General features: G+C 48.4%; 1 protein-coding gene across 1 annotated transcript in view; it reads left to right on the forward strand.

Annotated features, from left to right (window-relative positions):
• The window catches only part of RERE (arginine-glutamic acid dipeptide repeats), a gene marked incomplete at both ends in the record, with an annotated part of 115,003 nt that overhangs the window by 62,398 nt on the left and 30,128 nt on the right, over positions 1 to 22,477 (forward strand). Inside the window, one exon of the mRNA XM_079545667.1 lies at positions 16,960 to 17,040. Within this exon, the coding sequence (XP_079401793.1) occupies positions 16,960 to 17,040 (81 nt within the window). The remainder of the gene's footprint in view (positions 1 to 16,959; positions 17,041 to 22,477) is intronic.

The following is a 22,477-nucleotide window of genomic DNA, read 5'->3' on the forward strand; positions in this document are numbered from 1 at the left end:
ACTTTGCTGCCTGTGACCAAAGTACTCCGTCAGAGCTGCCTCGCGGTGATCGGGACTGATTAAAATAAAGGATGGAAGTTATTTTTGCTGCTGATGAAGTGCTTACAGATCTTTAGATCAAATTAAATAGAGGGCAAAATTTACCAGTGATTGAATTAAATGGCAGGCTCAGTAAATATGAAGATGGAGGCTTGCTTGTCTCCCTTGGGTTTCTAAACCTTTGGCTATTTTTAACCTTCCTCATTCCTGTATGTAAATTCAGGGGTGTGCTGTGAAAACCAGTCTTCCCTGCTGCCTCATCGAACCGGCTGAAGCAACTTCTGCTCTGATGCATCTATGAGCAGACTGAGCAGCAGCTGCTTCCTGTTTGCAAAGCTGTTGCTCCGCCATACAGCATCCATCCCAGCAGTGGCTGGGTGAGCAGAGCTTGGCTTCTAACACCAGTGCCCTGCGGAGCAGCGGTCAGACCTGGTGGTGCTGAGCTGCAAGCAGGCAGCAGTGCAGTATGAGGTAGGTGCAGTGCTTGGGCTGGAGCTGATGGCAGTGCCTCGTGCCTTCTCATGCAGGAGAAATGAACTCTACCTGCATCTCACTTGCACCTCTGAAGATGGCTCAGTGTGCATCTGTGATGGAATCCAGGCGTTCTTGATACCAGCAGTCAGAAAATCCCTATTAGGAATGGCGTGGTGCTGGGCAATTCATCTTTTCCAGTTGGAAACATTTCAAAAAGTTACACTGAAAATGTATTTCGAAACATTGAGTTCAGAGCTTTTTGTCTTTGGGGGAGGGCTGCAGTGAGCCTGAAACTGTGAGCACCTCTATTTAAACTCTGCAGCTTGTGTCGAGGATGTGCTGCTTTGCTTTCCCAGATGCCAGGCCTGGAACCGCAGTCATTTGGTGCTTTCGGTTTAGGTGGGATTGAAACACCCATGTTTTCTGAAGTGGTTTCAGTGGAAATATTTCACAAGAAAACATGTCCTAATGGGATTTCCATCCTCGTGAGGCCAGATGAGCTCTGAAAGCAGCTTTCAGCATTTCAGTGCTGTTTGGTACAGGCCTGAGCCCACCCTTGCTCCAGGTCCATAAATGAGCTTTGTGTGCCCGGCGCTTTGATGCCGTAGGTAACCATCAAACGACTGTCCTTACAAAGAGCACAACATTCATCTTAAGTTCTGTTCATTCAGTGGTGTTCGATTCTGCTGTGCCTTCCGTGCTGGGGGTGGTGGCAGAAGCAGCCCAGTTCTTTGTGCAGCTGTTCTGCTGATTCGCTCTCCTGTTTTGTTTATATCCAGAATGTGTTTTTTTTTCTGCCTTTTTATCAAAAGTAGCACCCAAATCAATATGGCTTAGGGGAGAGAGAAATACAAATCAGAACTAAAAGAACCTCTAGTTTATTAGGTTTTTAATTAAACATGATGAACACATTTTAAATAACACAAAAGCCTCAGGCTGAGCTGCATCGAATCGAAACAGATTAAGTCACCCGTCCACACTTGGGTAGTTATTAATTCTGTTTATTTATGCATGCTTGCTGAAGGCAGGGTTCACTGCTGCTGCGTGTTGCAGTTGTTGCACAGGGAGGCTTTTGCTGCATGGAACAGTGCTCCTCATTAGCATGGAGCTGTTGATGATGAAGAACACTGATGGGGCCTTCACAACTCAGGGTGGTGTTCCAAAGTTAAGGGAGTCCAGGGCAGGCGGCAGCTCTGCATTATTGGATTCTTGAACCTTGGATTCTTCCTCCCTTTTCTCCTCCCCTCGGTCCCATGTTAAATTCTCCAAACGCAAAGCGTTCCCCAGGAAGGAGGTTTTACCTGTGTGTCTCTGTGCAGAACTGCCAGTGACACGCTGTGACAGCCTTGATAGCTGGCTTTTATCATGAAATATGCTGCCCTTTAAATATTTTACGTCGCTTTTGATGTGGAGTAGTTGAGGTAAACAACCCAGATTCCAACAGCCCCTCGCGTTGATGTGCAGGGATGGTTAATCCTTGCTGGCGATAAACCTTAATTGGCCACGTACATGGATTTACAAGTTCATAAATGTTAAAAGATCCACACCTGGCTTCAGCTTAAAGCTCATTTGTCATAAAATACAAGTGGAGATCCTTCTGCCAAAAATGACGAGGGACGGCAAACTAATTCCCAAACTGTGTGTGAGTATTTGTAATCCAGTGGAGCTGGTCAAGACATCACTTATGCAAAACACGCGTATTTATTTGCCTGGCTTCTTTGCCTCAAATCATCTTCAGATGTCTCTCATCTGCCCTTTTTGGAATATCTGCTCAGGAAAATCTTGTTTCCTTTGCTCGCTCCTTTGAAGCCAGGCTTTTCAGAGGCACTGGAAGACAGAGCTGCTTACTGGGGCAAAAATACCATGAATTTTATTTACTGTTTCTGTGGCAGTTATAGAAAATGTGATTCATAGCAAGATGGGAGCTGAGCCTCTAAATGGCAAGAAGAAAAAACCAAAGGGATGAGTGCAAAGGAGGCTGGCATTGCAGGGCATGAGTGATGGTGGGCCCAGGAGGTTAAGGTGTCGCTTACCTCAGCTTTGATTTTTTTTATCCACCAAGAGCAGAAAGCAGGGCTTCGTAGTAGCAGCTCCTAGGAATGCTTTCTGACTTCAGGACTCATTGTGGTGCTTTCTGCTGGTGCGTTAATCAAGAATTTTCAATGGAGGATTGATATTGCAAACACCCAGAACTCCAAATAGTCCATAGGCCAGTAAAGACTCTGTTCAGGTTAAGAATGAAGGAAGTTGTAGCTGGAGAAAAGGATGGGAACGTCCAGTTGTAGCAGTAAAAAGTAACTGAGGAAGGATCAGGCTTTTCTGCTAGAGAAACAGAACGGTTATTGAAAAGTTGCATAAATTACAGTTAGCTTGCAGCTGAAGGAGATGTGAAATGATGTGCTGTAATCCAGCCAGAAAATAATGCGGTGAGAGAAGGTGAATTGAGTTTAAAACCAGCTTTTTAGACCAGAGGTATCCATCTCTTTGGTTGTGATTAACTTGCATCAGAATTTGATCCGAGCCATTGTTTCAAGGGATCGATCTTGCACAAGCAGCACCGAGTTTATTGTCAAGTCCTTTCGGAAATGAGACAGTGAATTAAAAATCAATTATACGTGCAGAAAAGTTTGTGTAGGGCAATCAATTTTGTCCTTTTAGTTTGCAGAAAGATTCCATTGTTTAACCAGCTGTGAAGAGGAATGAATTTTAAAAGCCTCCAGCAGATGAGATAGCCCGACTGGAGGGGGGGTAGGTTAAAAAAAAATAATAATTTCAGCATTTCATGTTCAGCAAAGGCTGCCTTCGGGGATAAATCTATAAATCCCATCGGTGACCTTGGCTTCGAAATGGGCCATTTCACTGCTTTCCTTAATCTTGATCTTTCCACAGCTGCCACATAAGTTAGCCTTTTCTTAACAATACCATGATGGTTTTTTTGTTAGCTTGAGCTGCCATATGTTTCTGGATTTGTCGTCTTTCTGCCTTGGTGCGGAATATTTTTATCTATTAAGTGCTTGCCATACTGCTGATCCCCCAAAATAACACAGCAAATATTTACGCTGGCCACTTGCCACAGCTTAGAAAGCTGTTTGAGTGCAGGGACGGGAAGCCACGCTCTGAGCTCTGCTGTAAGCTCAGTACCTGGTAGTTGCTCGCAGAAGTTGGTATTGTGCTTTGTTTCCTACAGGAAGGTCTGTAATAGGCAGAAGGCGTGCATGCAGCTCACTGTTGCCACAGGGAAAGAATCTGCTGCTTGGAAGATTAATAAATACGACGGCGGTTGATTGTTGAAACCATGTTTTTCATCTCATTTTCAAGGGCGTCTTAAAAATGGAGATGGCTTACACCGCCCGGCGTCCTCCATCATCCTTCCGTGTTCATTTAAAAACGAGAACAAGACACTGGGGGGACTTGAGAGATTGCATTTGTTCTCCCATAGGGCAGAGTGGTTATTTTATAGATGAAGAGGGCCCAAAAAGCTATCGTGGTAGTTTCTTAGCAACGGAGCTGGAGCAGTGCTCGGTGTCCGCACGCGTCAAGCAGGGTCGTGCAGAGGTGTGAGCCTGTGGCTGGGCTGGAACAAAGCATGCTGCCCAGTGCTGTGGGGCACGCAGTGCCTCTGGTGCTGCCTGCATGCTGTGGGGCTCAGCTTCTGCTTCTCCCCATCAGGGCGTGCTCTGGGCTGTCTGCATGCTCTGCACTCATATGCAGACTTCTGCCTGCTGAGAGATCCAGAATCTGCTTCCAATAGAACGTCATCTTACATCCCCTTCTTCTCTAGGGGGAAACTGAGGCACAGCATCGGCAGCAAGAGCATCGGGAGGGGGCAGGGAGCCCTTCTGCAGGACTGTAGGGTTGGAGCTTTCACCACAGCAAGCAGAACCATGGGAGCGATTGCAGGAGCTCATGCTGTAATCAGAGTAGAACTCCACTGCCCCTTTATCAGATGGTTTTTTGGCTTAATTTCTAGAAGATGCCGCATAGCAAAGCTGTCTTGCTTACATCTCACTGACCTGTTTGTTCTCTGCTTTGTACGTACACTTAATTCCCAAATTCTGGAATTTATATTTTTGTAACGATGACCTGGAGTTGTTAATAGCATGGTTAACTTCTAGGTTTGGTAATTTTAACAGGATACGTTTCAATTTGCTTCCCCTTCTGAATGCTAATTTAAGATGTGGCCTTGGGTTGCTGTCCGGCTCGTCTCCTTGCTGTGCATTTACCCAGCATCTGGGATAGCGTGAGGGTTTTTGTGGCTTCAAAAAGAATTTATTAACTTAAATATATTGTTTAGCTCTCCGTTTTCAGATTTTTTTTCGTTCAGCTCTGAGGAGTGTGAATTAAATTCAGTTCAGCTTTTTAACACTTTGGTGAGGTGGGTTATGGAGGTCTGCTGGCTCACAGGGGGTGGTGACAGTCTGCAGTCCTGCTGCTGATTTCAGTGGCTTTCAGTGGCCCTGTCATGTCAGTGACTTGGTGGAGTTAAGGTGTTAGATGTGAATTTAAGGGATCCTTACCTCGTTAATACCTAACTGCACTTTCCATGGATACGTATTGCTACATTAAGTGCTTTGACTTTTTCCATGACAGATGTGATGGACACATCCAGCATCTCTGCACACCTTGCCTTTGGCAGAGCTGTGTCACTGAGTGCCTGGAGCTCAGGGCTTGCAGGCAGCTGCAGATCTCTGCTTTGTGCTGAGAGAGCTGTGGGAAGCAGCAATTTGCTGCTCCAAGAATTTGCTTTGAAATTGCACCAAGAAACTCCAAAACCTAAGGAGCAACGCTGTCACCAACATAGCAAGATGACTTCTTTGCTGTTTTTGGTTTTTTTTTTTCCCTCTTGAAACCTTGGCACGCTGTCATAGCCTTGACTTTCCCTGTGAAAAGCTCTCTGGTGCGGTTTGTGTCTGATGCAGCACCTTTTGCTGTTAAGGATGCAGAGGTTTTCATATTTTGCCTTTGTTCTCCAAAGCAAAAAGCACTACAGCTTGGCAGAAGGGTGGGCTGTGCCCTCGTGTTTGTCTTATGTGAGTGCAGAATTGGGAAGATGTGTGGTTGCTCCGAATTTAGGAGAGAGGAGGAGATGGATGCAGGCACCTGCTGCGTGCTGCTGTGGGCTCCCACCACGTTCCTAATGGATTTTAATTGTGAAAGGGGCAACTTGTTAGAGCTGATTGTGCAGTTGGTGGAAGGTGTTAGCTCACAACAAAATAGGAGACGTAAGTGCTGGCTTAGTCACTTGCAGAGAAAGCTCCTTCCAAAGTGGCACTGGAGGAGCAGCAGGAGCACTGCCCTCTGTGTGGGGGACTCGGTGTCCCTGGGAGCTGTGAGGTGCCCGAGGCTCCCACTGCAGCACAGAAACCAGGCCGTGTGGTTGTGACTTGTGGAAAACGGGACGTTTGAGCCTAGGTAAGGTGATTTTTGAAGCACGCTGCTCTTGCTTAAGTTCTGATTTGGATGTCAGAAAAGACTGATTTTTAACAGCTCTTTTCATTTTTCTAGTAGCTATCCAAAAAAACCCCGGCTGCAAAACTGGAGTAACTCCTCATATGTCGCTGGAATTGCTACGATCCTGCCTGGCAGCTCAGCTCAGACGTATTTAGTAGGGACCAGTGGCTGTTGCAGCAGAAAATGACAAAATTCTTCATCAAATTGCTATAGTGACATGGTTCTTATTTAAGGAGCTGTGATTACTGTCACAACATGGATGCTCTGTGTGCTTTAGCGCTCAGGACTTATCTTTCCCACACAAGCATAAGCAGTGTGAATGCCAAGATCCACCTCATTTGCAAGTTCAGTTTGCATGATAAATTTTATTTTTCTAATCTTCTCTATCAACAGCACTGATTTTTTTTTTTTTTAAGTCTTTCAGATGACATAAAAACGCATTTTAATGAAGCAAATTAGATAGCTTTGTCTCCTTTTGCACATAAGCGGGGTGGCCATATTCAATTAGGCTGAAAAATGATCATTTGTTCTATTACAGGCTGTAACAGAGCGCGAGAGAAAACTGTGATCCATCACCAGTTGCTCAGCTTTCTGTTACTTAAATCACTTGCCATTCTGTCAGCAGCTCTGAACCCTCTATGGGAGCCATTATTTTATTTAAGTTTGTGGAGGTGTCACTTGTTTGATAATAGGCTGCTTCTGTAGCAGGCGCGTCGAGACTAAATATTAATCATTTTCTGCATCCATCCAAGATTCCTAATTAGTTAGAAGGGTAACAGCGCCAGTAAAGCTAATGATTATACTGCCATAAAGAGAATGTGACAGCAAATAAGGAGCTGATCCAGCGGGATGCTGAGCGCCTGCCAGTGCCGGGGGAGCTGCATAGGTTGGAGAGTGGAAATGCCCCCTTGGAAGAATGCTGTCTCCCGTTTCATAGCAGCCAAATACCTTTTAAATGTTTGTATCATCAGCAGAGAGGAGCCTGACCAGGCAGTCCCTGGGCAGCTGGTAAATAAACTGCGCTCCTGCAGCGGTTTGGTGCGGTTGGCTCTGCTCTTCCTTCCTCCTCTATGCGCTGCGTAAAGGCCACGTTTTGCTGGTGAGGGTGCAATCAGAAGCTGCCACTCCGTGCTCCTTTTTCAGCCTTGCTTTTGTACTTTCATGAGCTGTGGTTTTGAAGACATTGCGGTGAGGACTCAGTGTGCATCACGCCTGGGTTTGTGGTTTTGCTTCAGCTTGTACTGGCCCCTTGTTATCTCACTTGCTCCCCCATCCACTTGTCTGCGAGCCACCATCTGTTTCTTCTTCTTTTGTTCCTTTCCTTACTCTTTCCCCTCAGCCCCTATTCATGGTACCCTCTCAGGTTTATATGTCTTTTAGGCCACGTGGAGGGATTGACCAGACGGGGGCTTATGTGTTTTGAAGAGCCGAATAAGCATCACGTCACATTGCCCCCACCCAGACTGCAGAAAAGTCAAACCCTGAAATCAACCCCTGCATTTGTTACAAACGGCAGAAAGAAAAGGGGGGCACCTCCGTTTTATTGGGGTGCAGACTGTTCAAAGGACTCGATCTGTTTGGGAGGCCACTGTCCAGATTTACTCTGGGGAAGTAATTTCAGCATCTCAGCACTGCTTCTCCACCCCCACCCCCCTTCATGGTTCCTTTGACACCTTTCCCTTTGTTATATGTGTGTTCCTGGTCCTTTGTTTCCAATTCTTTTTTTTTTTTTCTTTCCTCTTTTATTCATGGATCATTTTTTCGTATTTGGCACCATGTTGTCTCCCCCCTCCCCCCCCGCTAGATGTTTTTATTCAGAGGCCCTTACACAAAAGAAAAGGGAACTTATGAATCATCTGCAGCTTTTTTAAGCTACTCTTACACGTTAGCGCCAAGATCACCGTGTGAGCCAACGTCTTCCTCAGTAATTGGATGGCTGTGTAGCAGAAGTGCATCAGTCACTTACTGTGATCTTACATACCTGGGACAAAGATGGAATGGATAATTGAACAGTGCAGGTTGCAGTGCGGGTTCTTGTGTCACAGGAGCTTGCAAGGAACTCAATTCCCAGTGCAAAGGGTTTGTAGTTCTAAAGGGAGGAAGAGAATCAGTCCTGATAATTCAGCTACCAGCGTGTAAGCTTTGACAGGAGCATCTTCATGCAGATTGTGGTGCCCAGGCTGCCTGCTGACTGCACCCACACCAGCAGGAGCTGCAAGCTGTGCTGTCTGGTTGGCTGATGGATCTGAGGGCTTGCTGACTTGCTAAATCTGCTGCCTTTCCATGGGGACAGTGCTGTGTCCCTAGGCTCCCCAGAGACTGCTCTTTCTAATAATTTGACTAGCAGAATTTTCATATAATAGAGGTTTCAGGGATGGTTGAAGAACATGGGTTCAAAAATGAGTGGTAATCTTGGACTTTGACACATCAAAGTGACTGAAGAGCTGTATGAAATTTGGGTTGTTCTGAATATGCCCATTCTGGTTGCAGGTTTTGTGATAGCGTACCGTCCGAAGCGGGCATGGAAATGACTCAATTTTCACTTCTCAAAATACAAACTTACCAAATTCTTGAAACGTCAATCCCATTTTTGTTGTGAGCAGTGCAGCGGGATGCAGGACTGCTGTTCAGGATGGAGTTTGTTTTCTGCTCAATACAGGAAATGCTCTCGCCATATCTCCTAGCTTGGAATTGGACTTTTGTCTTGGCTGGTATTTCTTACAGCCAGCTGTGCTGCCTCAGGTAGCTCTGCAGTGAGCAGCAGTTGTATCCTGAGACGTCTGGGAGGTTGGCAGGGGTCTGTCTTGGTGCTTGGACTCAGATGTGGGCACCGTAACAGTGAGCAGCCCTGCTGTTTAATTATTGACTTGGTCCAGTCATCTGCAGAAATATTTGCCTCTCTATATGGGTAATTTCCTTGGGGATTCTTGCCACCATTTTGTCTCATTATTCGTGGATCTGTTTGTTGCTCTAAAGCATGGGAGCTCTTGAAATGGTTTTGTTCATTTCCTCCTGTCATTTGCGGAAAGTCGCTGTTTGACAGCAGAAATGCAGCCTCCAGAATAATTGACAATAACACTCGAAATCCCAGAGGAGCAATATTTCCACAAGAGGGAACTTCCACTAGAAACAGCGTGATGGGATCTTGACAGGATCATACAGCACATTGCAGGTAGTCTGAGCGCAGCTTTTTGTGCACGGCGTCACTGACTGTGCAGGAGGACAGCAATGCCACTGTGGAAGAGGGAAGGCAATGGAAATACTTGGATGTTTAAGTTACACTTACTTTGTGTTAAGCCCCGGGTTGGCTGTTGCCTTTTGTAGCCTGGTGCCCACCCATGCTGGTGCCTGGAGTTGGTGTTGGAGATTTAATGGAGATCTGCTTTGTGTGAGCAGACAGAGGTGTTTCCTCCAGTTTTCCGTGTGATCGAGATTTGGAGAAGGGGAGGAAGAAGGCTGGTGCTCCAAAGTGATGCATGAGGAGCGCAGCCGGGTTTTGGCTCACGTTGCACATGCTGTTAGATGTGTTGTTTGGATCTCTGCTGCTGGATTCTGTCTTTCAATCTGTTTCATTACACTCAAAACAAATTACCATTGGGACTGTTATTGTTATATTTTTATATTTGTTAAGAAAGTGCATTTTCACCATTTCTGGGTTAGTCTTTAAGTTCTGCATTAGTTTTTAAGAAACAAAAAAACCAACCCTTTTTTTATAGAAGCTTGCTGGTTAAGTGCTGACTTTCTGCTACTTATCTGTATGGAGAGATCCTCTCAGATGCCCAGTGGGAAAGGAGGCATGTCCTTGGGAAGCAGCACTGTCCCACTCTTTTTTAACTCTGTTTATTTATGTGATGTACAAGAAGGCTTTGTTGTGTGACAACTTTGTAACAGCAGCTTAAAATAATCAGAGGGGACTCAGTGTGCAGGAAATGGTGATCTGGGGTATCATCAGAAGCTTGCTGTTGTCTTCTGGCAGCAGCAAATGGTTTTGTTTGCCTGGGTCACAAAAAAATACGGGACGTTCTCTTGAATTCTGAAAACGCCACTTTAGCAATATGTATACATGTATGAAAACACACTCAAATCTTTTCGGCTGCGTTTGCAGCGGTGAGAAAACATTGGTGTTTGGGACCAGGAATGTCAGGAGCCGTGTCACAGCCGGCCCTTCCTGTGCCAATCCCAAGTTTGGGGGTTTTTCAAGGTTTCTGCCCTCGGGGAGGACGGGGCTGTGGCTCCGGATGAGCCAGGGATGTGAGGTCGAGATTGCTTCCTGAGGATGAGGGCAGAGCCAGCGGCTGGGGAAGCTCTGCGGCCTGCAGGAGTTGGGCCCTGCTGTCTGGCACGGCTCCTTACTGACGTGGGCAAGCTGGCGTGCCCAGTTTTGTGCCGTGGGAGTGATTACACTCAGCAGCATGAGGGAATGCCTGCACGCGTTACACGTCGCTTCTGCTCTGCAGGGCCAGGCTTGAGCTGGCGGCCCTCAGCCTGTGCTCTGGGTGCTGGCCTGAGTGTGCGGGGTGGGAGGGGAGCGAGTCAGGCTGTTTGTCGGGCAGCTTTCCTGGAACCCGGGGAAAGCAAAGTCAGGTTTTTCTGTTTCTGCTGCCGCGTTCGTACCCCACGTCAGCATGACGTGCGCTGCAGGCCGCCCTCAGGTTGGCTTTCTCGGCGCGCTGCAGACTCGATCTCATTTACCAGATCACGCTGTGTGAGCGCGGCCTCCCCGCAGCTCCCCAGCAATTAGCGAGCAGGCGGGAGCCGCGTGTTCCTCACAGCAGCCCTTTGACTCCCATTGCGTGGCAGCGCTGTGGCAGCTCTGGCCCTGCCATGCCACGCAGCTGTGTGCGGTGCGGCCGTGGCCTGGCAGCCCCTGGTGTTGGGGTGTGCGATGAGACAGCCAGCGCTGGCTGTCAGCGGGACCACAGGGAGAGCAAGAATGAATGCTCGTTGTTTACGTGTAACTGATTTCTTTTTTACGGTCTGTTTTCTTTCTCATCTCCTCACAGAAACAGGTACAATACTTGCAAGAGAAGAAAAGCCTTGCCGGCAGCTTGGGGGCAATTGTAGATCTGCACTCTAGCAATAGCTGTCACAGTGTGGCTGGTAAAACAGCAAGGGATGGCGGTGGGGTCAGCAGCACCCCGACAGCCCGGATCTCACAAGGAACGGTTGGATCCTGCCCAGCTCAGGGAAAGCTTCAGTCACCTCCCAGAGTGTGCTGCCTTTGTTATAGGGTTTGGCATTGGTCCTTGATGTGAAGCAGAGAGGGGAAAAGGACAAGCTGGGCAAAACTGGTGTTTGGGCTGCAGTTCGCACCCTGCTCGGGTTTGTTTCTCTCACCCCTTAAAACATCACTTCTGGGAAAATAAAGAGGAGCAATTCTGGGGGACTTTCAGGTGAGCAGTGAAGCTGTGCTGTGCTGCCTGCAGGATGGACTTATCTGCAGGCCCAGTGTGGGGGGGCTGGCACCTCCAGGGCAGCAATTCCACATCTCTGTAAGGAGGAGAGACGGGATGATGAATCCTCTCTGACCTCCAGAATGGCTGCACAAATACTTTATTGAGAATTCTAAGTAAATGCGTTTGTAACTAGTAATCCTGCTCCGCATGCAGTCTCATTTAGCCAACTGTGTATGCAAATGTGCTATTAATGTGTTTGCATCCAGTATAAATATACAAATCTAATCTGTTTATATATGTAATTTACACACAGCTGTGCTCACGCTCACTTAATACCAATATTTTCAGCAAGCGAGAGGTATCATGGGAGACCTATTGTTCAAAACAAAAGCTACCAGAGCAGCACCGTGGCAGGGGGATCATTATCGTCTCAGGATCTTTTGGCAGTCCCTTGAGGGGCTCTGCTTAATGACTTTCTGTCTGTGTATGGCAGTGATGTGTGGAACGGGCTCTGGTGGCTGCTGGGTGCCTCTGCACCTTCATGGTGCCCCTGTGCTGAGTGCCTCAGATGGGTCTAAGTGGGAGGACAGCTAATTGCTTAGCGCCTTAAAGCCTTTCCACTGATGTATTTCTTGCATGTTACTGCTTATAAAGGACCAGGGGTTCTTCTGGCCTAGGGGGTGTCTGATTTTTATGATGTCTCTATGGCCAGCAATGCACGCTCAGAGGTGACATGAAAACCCAGTGAGAACATCAGTGCCTCTGTAGGTTGCTACTGATGAGCACCATCAGTGTGTTGAGTTTTCTGTAAAATCAAGTAAATTGACTTAGTAAAAAAGACCTTTTATTTTCAAAAAATTATAAAAACTTAAAGGACACTTTTTTTTTTTATTCAAGACAATATAATTGTTGTAATAAATTGACAAGAAAAATAAGCGGGCCACTACGTAATAGGAGTGAATTTGGTTTTAGTATGTAGTACGAACTAAAGTCACAGTCTGCTCAGTGAATAAAATAATCAGGATGCCTAGGATGTTACAAAAACCGATATGCACACATGCTTTTATATCGCTGTCCTCTTCTGCTGCTTTACAAGGTGCTCACCTGCACGTGGCCCATGGGATGGAACAGTCTCACCCCAGCCTGAGAGCCCCTGGGTGCTGTAGGCTGAAGGCAGATCTTCCCCCAGAGATCTGAGCTGCCTCTGCTGGCCGGTGTGAGATGTGTGCACGTCCCTGAGGCGGTGCCACAGCCAGGGGAACTGCAGAGGCGCTTGGGGAAGTCTCGTGGAGTCTTTGCATTGAACAAGTTTGCCAGCTGGGTGATTTCTGCAAGCTTGCTGTGAACTGATGTAATCAACAGCAGCACGAGTATCTAATGCTAAGGGTAAAATTGCTGGCTACTTCAAAATTAAATTAAAAAAAAAACATTAAGCAGAGTTACGGTAGTGACAGGAAACAATAAAACAAAGGAAGTTCAGATGAGGTTGAAGCATATCCTGTTCTCCCAGCAGCGGGGCGTATTAAAGGAACACAGCAGGCCTGAATATAGGTTTTCCTTGACAGTCCTTTCCCAGTGGGCTGATTTCAGAGGGTTTGAGGTGAGCTTTGCGGGGTCACAGTCCTCATTCTGTACTCTGTCATAACCCAGAATATCCCATGAGCTCGGGATACTGGTCCTCCCCCAGTGCCAGGCTCCTTGCCCACTGCTCCTGCCTGCTCCTGAGTGCACAGAGCTCCTCGGAGGGGAGAGCGCCACTGACATGAGCATCACTTTCTGCTATAGCCAAGTTAATGCGGTGAGGAAAAAAATGAGTAATGCAAGTTATTTCGTAAGAGAGCTGGCATCTTCAGGCTGAACTGCCTTCCTTGTCTCGTGGATCTTACGGAAGCTAGGGGGTACTTCTGTTCCTAGAGGACAGCATGTATCATTTAACCTTATCAGCAAATGTCTTCATTTGTGCTGCACACACATAAGCGAAATATAATGTTAAAACCCAGCCAAGCTTTTAATAAAATGTACTCTGCGTGCTGAAATGCAGCCAGCGTGCGATGTCTGCATGCTAAGAATTGTTTGGGGCCATCTATAAACGTGCTGCACGTTTTGAGCTTTGCGGATGAGACCAAATCTCATTTTCTTTTCAGAACTGCCATAATTTCTCATCCTGGGAAATTTAGGAAATAAAGATGCTTTTTACACATTTAGTGTTTATTTGCTGTTAACTATTAAAGCCCTGTAAATCTTCTTACTGCGTTTGCCGTAAAACTTAATAAGGTGCATTAAATGTGGGAGATGGTGACAACTTCAGCTGCTGTCTGCCTTGCAAATCTTAGGCCCTTCAGAGCGTGCTCTGCACCTATTGCTTCCGCGGTCATAAAACAACAGTGCTGCTTTCCATTCTAACTTCCCTTTTTATAAACTCGTAATTTAAGGAAAGGTTTGGGAGAAGAACTTGTTGTTCTTGGATGTGGTCTAAAGATGGGATTTTTTTATTTTTATTTTTTTTGAAAAAATGAAAGAAATCCGTATTTGTTGGATTAAGGAGGAACAGCACAAGCTCTGTTTGTGTGTTTGCAAATGTGTGGCATTACAACATGTTTTTCATTAATTAACCAGGTGGGAGTTGTGGGAAGGGAATGAAATAACACATGGAGCCTCTTAGGGAGAATTTATTTGATCTAAACCCAACTGAAGCATTACCTCGGAAGAGGCATAAGTAGCACTTAGGAATTCACAGTTTTATCTCCTGTCCTTCCCATCTGAAGCCCGTGAGGTTTCTGCTTGAAGTTCTTAAATTGATTAAGCGGGTTATTTTGCACTAGGAGTTGTTCTCGTGTGCTTCTGGACTTCAGATTTCTGCAGCAAACAAGAAAACCAAAGCGGGAGCCCTGGTTCCCAGCTAAACCCGGGGTGCTGCATTTCAGCACGCAGCAGCACATTTTTCCTGCCAGGCTGTAATCTCTTGATAATGGAAACCCTGACGCATAACCTTAACTGCAGCTTTGCAGTGGCATTATCATCACATTGATAAACATGCCATCTGAGCTCTGTTAGGCAGAACATAATGGCTTTGTGTATCTTGTCATGATATTTGTTTCTTGGGATAAAATATGGGACCTGCACGGAGCACATATGCAAACATTAGCATACTTGTTCCTTGTTCTTTCCCGGTTATTTATAGCTCCCTGTTTACACATTGGAGCAGGATACTGTAGAATCTAATAAATTTTACTGGGGCCACCGAAATTATAAAATGGCAGGAGGAGAGCTTGTGTTCTGGCTGGTCAATAGCCATGGTAACCACTCCATAAACATCTCTGTGGGCTGTCAGTATTGACTGGCCCAGCGAGCCATGGGATTTCCTAATGCTCCTTCACAACAATAATTATCCACAGCATTTTTGTCAGCTGCGTTACGGATGGCCTTCGGCCACAGCACAAACAGTAAAGCTGACAGCGTTCTGTCATAAGCAATGTCGTCAAGTAACGCTGAAGTGGTCGCGTTGAAATGCTTCTCTTCATTTTTCAAAGTACACAATTTGGATTTTCATACAGTCGTGCTTTAGAGCCCCTTCTATTTGACCAGAGCTTCCCCTCCTGTGCAGCTGTAAGGCTCATGGTTCTACAGGGTTCTACAGTTGCCAGGTGCCTTCTGCCAGCACACGAGATGCAGATGTGCCATTTGTTGCACATCACTTGTGCAGGGAGGAGAAAATCTCAGCTGCCAGGCAGCCTGTTTGATGGCACACGGGAGAGCCACAGGTCACTGATGTGGTAACGATTTGTTTCTTCAATATTTAAAAGCACTTTGGAGCACGCTCTGTTGTGCCTGACCTGGAGAAAAGCAGTTCCTGCTGCAGGCGGGGGGAGAACTGAACACCGTGCCTGAGTTAATGGAGGACTGGAACAGGAAGGAGAACTTGGAGAATACAATAAACTCCTTCTTAAAAAGGCAGTAACAATGGCCAGGCCTTGCTAAGTTGTAGATTTTCTATTGAAGTTGATGGAGCTGCTGCTTGTGCGTGGTTGTTAAGATGCGGTGAGCCACAGACAGGGATCCCATTGCTGTTTTGGCATGTGGGAAAGGCAGGAGGGGGCTCCTTAGCTTTCCCTGGAGCTGCTGCCATCTTTGCTGGCCAGGAAGCACGAAGCAGAAGAGGTACAGCCACGAAGTGACCTCCCCTCGGTGCCCTGGAAGCTCCAGGCCTTTCACATGCTAAATGCCCAGAGGTACGGAGCGCTGCCTGCTGCACGGTGCTCGTAGGTTGCTCTGCGGCTCTCTGCCTGTGCTGGGCTGCTTCCTTGCTGCCAGTCTTTGCTCCTGCAGCCTTCATGCACATCCAGCTGGTGGCTGTGAGCAGAGGCTGGCAGGGCTGGAAGCTCCCAGCACACACGTGCCCCAGGCGTGTTCCTGGCTCACCCTGCAGCCCTACTGGTTTGGAGGGTCAGGGTTAGGCGAGGACAGAGCCCTGTGGGAGCAGATCGGCAGAATGATAAGGGGTGAGGTGGCAGTGCTGGGAGCTCAGGAGGGCTCTGTTCGCTCGTGTTGCCCTCACGCACCGCGGCACTTGCCTGTGTGCACAGAGATGTGGTGCAACGTGCACTAAGCCGACCCGAGAGCCGCGTTTCTGCTTCGGGCATCACCCGTTCCCTGGCACGTTGGGGCCGGGCCGCTTACCGGCATCCCTTTGTAGGCAGAAGTTGGTACGTGCCAGCGTGTGCATTGCTGTTAGGGCAAGGGCACGCCGAGCTCCGGCCCTTCAGGACAGGGACACGCGGTGCTGCGTTTTAATCTCGCGGTTGCGCTCCGGCGTGGCCAGATGTGGATCGTCAGGGTCCCTTCCACCCCCGACCCTTCTGCCATGCCGCACACCGTCGGGGCGCGGCCAGCCGACCCCGGCCCGGCTCGGGGCTCCTCGGGAGGAGGCGGCGCAGCCCCGGTCCGAGCACGGCCGTCGCTTCCCAGCTCCGCGGGGCCGGGGGGGCCGGGCCGATCCAGGCCGCCTTTTGCGGCGCACCCGCCCAGCCCCGCCGCGATCACATGCTGGGCGCCCGCGGCCGCCTCCCGCCCGGCCCGGCCCTCCGCTCCGCCGCCGCCCGCCATCGCCGCGCTCCCCCTCCCCGCGCCGCCGGATCCCCCTCCTCCCCCTCCTCCTCCTCCTCCTCCTCCGGCCCCGGGGCTGCGCTCGGGGGGCTCCTCGGGAGCCGCGGGTTGTGCCGGTGGGGCTGCCGGGGCTGCCGGCCGTCGCGCCGCGGGCTCGGATCACTTTTCTCCCCGGGAAATCGCCGCCGCGCATTCGCCGTTCGCCGCTTCTGCCGAGTTGGGAAGCGGCTCGGGGCCGCGCGGAGCTCCGCCGGGTTCGGCTCGGCTCGGCGCTGGCTGCGGCACCGACTGCGCTCAGAGCCGTCGGAGATCGGACGCCGAAGGGAATCCGATGTGATTTCGGCCGTGTCTGCGCGGAGCCGTCCCTCCCCGCCTGCGTACGTGTGCGCTTCTCTCGCTCTCGCTCTCTCTCCCCCGGTGCCCGGGCTGCCGTGCCGCTCCGGGAGCGCTCTGCCTTCCCCTGCTGACGTGCCCTTTTTGTTATCTTTTATCGCAGAAACGGTTCATTAAGGGGCTGAGGCAGTACGGCAAGAACTTCTTCAGGATCCGAAAGGAGTTGCTTCCGAATAAGGAGACCGTGAGTACACCCAGACTTTGTGTCATTCGCCTTTCTGCTGTTCGGTGCTCGCTCTTACAGAGCCGTTCCCTTCCCACCCCGATTGAATTCTGCTGGCCCTGAGGGAAGAGGAGCGCGCAGCTGTGGGAAGGTGGCGGTGATTTTTGGGGCTGTTTGTGGGGTTTCGGTGTGTGAAAGGCGTTACGTAAAGGAGTCGGTGCCGGACGGAGTCGTTCAGGCAGCGCGGAGTGTATTTCTGGAGAGCAAATCTAATTTTAAATTCTGACATTATGAGGGGATAATACGTTTATGTCGCCGAGTCGGGCTCAAATGGCAGCGGGTAATTAAAGCAAGCCTAAACCAAAACAGAATCTAATTGAATCTGGAAGAATGAGGTATGTGCTGCTGCTCCCCGACCTGCGCGCTCCGTGCTCGCGTTTAACTCTTCGTCTCCTGCAGCATGCGGGCAGCGAATGTGGAACTTCAGCTGCAGAACTGCTCTGTGCCTCCAACTTCACGCAGCTCCACGGCTGCCCGGCTCTGCTGCAAACCCCGGGGCGGGCAGGGAGCAGGGTGAGGTTTCTTTGGGGGCAGAGGGAGGCTTTGGGAAGCCTGGGGAATGCAGTTTGCTTCCCACGAGTGCTGCTCGCCCGGCGTCTCTAGAAGCTTCGGTTTCAGTGCTGCAGGTGTCATTTAGCTGCCAGGAGGGTCTGGGAGAGCAGTGCTCGCGTTTGTTCTGAATTCAGATAGCGGTGGGGAAAAAACCAGGGCAGAGCGACTGTATTTTAGCAGTGTCAGTGCATTTTACGTTAGCGATGCCGTTTATTTAGAGCGCGATGGAGGTGAGGATGTTCAGACTGTTCTTTGTGTTTTTTTGTTGTGGGTTTTTTTTTTGTGGAAGCTGGAGGTTCGGTAGGAAAGAGCATCCCCGTGAAAATATTTGTAAGGCTCTGACAGACCATAGGATGTGTCGGTTCTCTCCTTGTGACGTGGTGCTGTGATATCACAGCCGTGCGTCAGTAAATGGTTAACGAGAGCGGTGAATCAGATGGAAGGGGAGGGGGCAGTGGTTCCTGGGGTGCCTGGGTCGGTCTCTGATTACACTGAGAGCGATAGGAAAACCTAATTGCCAAACAAGTGTGGGTAGACTCAGCTTTGGTATTTGGTCGGGGTTGGGGCAGGAAGGCCTGGTTTGGGGAGGGGGACAGCCGAAATAGAATGCTTCTTAGCAGCGCACCTTCAGCTTCAGCGCTCCTTTCCTCTTTGCAGCAGTACTTAACCATTTATTTAGGACAGATCAGTGTGTACTTCAGAAGGTATTCTGCTGATGGTAAAGTTACTGACGGTCCTGAGTGCTCTTTTAAAGTTTGAATGAGAACTGTGAAATACGGTTTTAAATATAACATGCCTTTTTGCGGTGGGGAAAAGGCGCCTGCAGGAGAAAAGGAAGACTAAAGCTGAGAGCTGGGGGCACGTGCCTGACCCTGCTTCTGCTGCGTGGTTTCTGCTGCTTGCACTTGGATATCAGGCCTAAGGCTCTGCAAAAGGTTTGCAAGCGGTGTGAAATGTGATCCAGGCTGTTATTGCTCAAGTGTTAGATTTTTGTTTCGTTAAGCCTCCATTTTTAGCGCAGGGAAGACTAAATATTAACTCGGAGCAACTGGGCGCCGTGTGCTGGTGGCTCAGAGCAGGCTGCTGTAGCCCCTGGTGGTAACTGATCTACAAGTAACCTTTGACCAGCAGCAGATTGTTTAATCTCTGTTTCCTATTTTTGCCTCCAGGTCCCCTTCTGTGCTCTTTTAATTCCCACTTTATTTTTTTCCTCCCCAAACAAAACTTGCAGCACTTTTTCTATCACAAGATGCCCAGAATAAAGGCAGCAGTAAATAATACCTGACTATTCAGCTTTGCTTTTCCTCGTTATGTGGAATATTGCAAATAACAAGGCTGTAGAATTAATTTCTCTGCACTTTTTTTCATCCCCAGAATAATTTCAGATACTTTGCTTGTCATTCTTCTGTTGCAGCACAAAGCAACCCCTTAGCAATTCCAGAAATGCTGCAGAGAAGGCCTTCTTTTCCTGCTTAGCCACCATATTAACATGAGGTAAATCAGTGAAGTCATTTATACGCTCACAGGAGAGCTACAGCAACTCCTCGGTCCTGCAGAAGCTGCTTGAAAATGAGACAGGGACATTCTTGAAGTGACTTGCCCTAAATGGAAACCAGGTTATGGGTCAGCACAGCCTGCACGCTTCTCATTTGTTAGGCTCCACCTAACTAGTGCCTGCAGTGTGCAGGGAGGGCAGGCAGGGATTCTCCCTCTCTGGAAAACCCACTGAAAATAAAGTTTCCTTATTTTCATGCTTTTCCCCAGTGTTTTCCTTTTAATGCTGGAAGAACTCCTCCTAATGCCTCCTTAAGCCCGGCGCTCAGACTGTTGCATTAGCAGAAGACAGAAATACAAAATTATACAAAATTATACAGGAGCTAGGCCTGTCATGTATTAAAACAAGTCAACGTTACCGTAAAGGAAGTCTGAGGATTAACGTGACGGTGTTTCTTTCATAATACCTGGAGGTACCCAGCAGCTGTGGTGAGCAATGAGAATTAGGCCACGCTGTACACGTCCTCACAAACAGTGATGTCCTATTTGAGTTACACCTGTGCTTTTTTTCTCTCTGCAGTCAACATGTTAAGAACCCTGTGTTTCTCACGTGTATTTTAACTAACTTAAACACGTTTTTCCAGTATTTTTAAGCACAGTTAATTCTAAGTGAATAGCCAGCAAGAAAAGATCTTCATGAAAAAAAAAAAACCCACCAACTGTGTATTAAGGCAGTATTTTTGATGAGGTCTTCGCCAGCCCAGTTTATTTCAAAGCAGCTATGTGGAAGGGAGGTTCCCAGTGGGCATGGGGGTAAACAGCTGTAGCATTCTTTCTTTTCAAGCTTTTATGAGCAAGAGACACAGGAACTAAAGCAGCTCTTATCTGAGCGTGCCCCCTGCTGAAACAGGAGTGCTGAAGTTGATGAAGGAAAGCGGATGGCTTTGAGGCTGCATCAGTGTTAAGTGAGGATGTAGTGGAGAAAAGGGGCTTAAATGCAGCATCTGAAACTTGCTGAGCTCTGACCTCGTGTCTCCATCCTTCCTCGTGTCTCCATCCTTCCCCGTGTTCCCAGATGGTTTCCTCTGGTTGTGGCCCCAGCCGTAGTTGAATGGCAGTGCTGGGGACATAGCCTGCTCTCTTAGCAGCCCTCCTGATTCTTCCACATGGTATGCCAGGAACTTGGGGAGACGTCGTTGTGACGCGACCGGTCTTCATTAATAACTTCATCTAGATTCCTGTGTTGTGAGATGCAAGCTAAACAGCTAGCAGCAAGGTTTCGTAACCATCCCAGTTGGCTTTGTGTATGCTTTTTCTTCCTGTTTTGGGCTAATTTCCTAAAACTTGGTGGTAGGGGATTCTCAAAGCGTTAACAGTTCTCCGCTCTGAATTCTTCAGGTGATTACAGTGAGCTACTTGAATTTGAGCATTTCAGAAGGACCAGCACCGATAGGCCTTTGCTAAGTGGGCTTACATGCCTACAAGGTTGGGACTTGACTTTTTGTGTTCTTGTAAATAGCTTAACTCCGTGCCAGTGACGTGCACAAGGTAAGCAGAAGCCTGGGTGCAGTGGGAGGAGGAGGCTGAGTCACACTGTTGGCTCGCTCATGGTCAGGGCTGGCTCCTGCTCCCGTCCCAGGCCTGTCCCCCGATGCAGGGCTGTAGGCTCCTGGGGTCGGTGTCACAGGGTGCCTGAGCTGTTGGAGGCCACAGTCCCAGAAGAAAGGATCTGATTGTTCTCTCGTTTGAGTTCTGTAGTCCCATTTGGAGTCTATGTGTCTCTGACCAGCAGAGGTCAAACTCCTTAGCCCCTAGAAATGGAGAGGGGCCTATGTGTGTGTTCCTTCAAGCAGCTCTGTGTAAGTTTCAGGCTAGTAATGTGTGTCAGTAGGTGGCTGTCAAAATTGCTGCAGTTGAATAGGGCTAAGGAAACACCAAATTTTTCATGGGAATGGGCCCAAGTACTTCTAACCTTTTTTTTTTTTCTAGCCTGTTTTTCAAACCAGGGATGGCACCTCCTTGAATGCCTAGATGTTCTCTGGTGGCTCCTCCTGCACTCACTCATTGGTGACGTTTTCTGGTATGGGGCTGTGCACGTGGGTCTCCTTGTCTGCTTGTCTCTTCTGGGCAGGCTGAAGCCCTGGGTGAGCCTGGTGGCAGATCTGAGAGGAGAACAGGGAGCCCTTGTGTGGACACACTGACTTGGGTCTCTGTCGAGCACATTGGCATCTCTGGGGCACGTGAGTTTTGGTCATGTCCTTAGCAGGAGGCAGCAGCAGATCAGAAAGTTGCACCTCTGGCTGGGTGTTGGGCATTTAGCCTCGAGTGTCAGGGAAAATAGTGACTATCGACTGCTTTCCTTACATCAAAATACCTGCAGTGTGCTGTGTTCTGTATGTAAGGACTAAACACACATCAATTTATTCTTTAGGAGGAGCATTCCCTGTTACAGTAGTAAAATCCCTCTGTCAAAATTAAATGCAATTGGGATTTATTTCTGAGACTAAATAAGCTGTCCTCTGTTAGTGTTCGGAGGCATCGTGAGCGCTGTGAGCTTTCAGCATAAACTTCTGTTTAATTTTAGATTGGGGTTTAGATAAACAGTTTTATTCTTGCCTCATTAATGCTTAATCTTGTGTTACATAATCCACAATATTGGCTTCCTGAGTGGCTCTTCAGTGCAGTGCATGCGTGTGGGGCTTGCGGGGTGCACGTGCTCCTGGCAGCACAGTGCCCTGCAAAGTGCTGGGGGCAAACACATGGCAGAGATGCTTTTCTCCTTTGATAGTGGGATAATTAGGTGAAATCCCTGAGCACAAAGTGATCAGTTAGTCCTACACTGGCTTCTTAGTGTTTACTCTTCATGATATAACTTACCAGCAGCTGAATTTAATGGTGTCTGTAGCATGGGCGTTATCACCGTTCTCCTTTCCCAGAGGAAATATTTCCTGTTTGATGGTACATTCCCCAAACGATGGGATGTTAATACACTGCCTGGTCCAGCCGTATTATTTTCTGACTTTTCCTTGCTGCAGAAGCGTTCAGAAAGGGACGAGCTGTGTAAGCCTTTTCTGCTTGAAAGCTGAACCTTTTTCCTTAATAACTTGCTTTCGCCTCAGCACGGGCAGAGCTGAAATTTTCCATTAGAGTTTGAAGTGACTGCCAACATAAACAGCCACCGCTCCTTTTCATTCCTGCTCCGCTCACTGCTGCTGGTGCTTCCATGGCAGGGACGATACAGATAGAGGGTTTTGTTCTTGGTACAGCAGGGCCTGGGCTTGGCGCGTTAAAAGATGATGGCCGATATCCTGCTGGGCCCCAGCCCCAAGCACAGGCCCAGGCCCTGGTTGCT

This window comes from Tetrao urogallus (genome assembly GCF_951394365.1).
Source record: "Tetrao urogallus genome assembly, chromosome: 21".
NCBI classification, from domain to species: Eukaryota; Metazoa; Chordata; class Aves; order Galliformes; family Phasianidae; genus Tetrao; species Tetrao urogallus.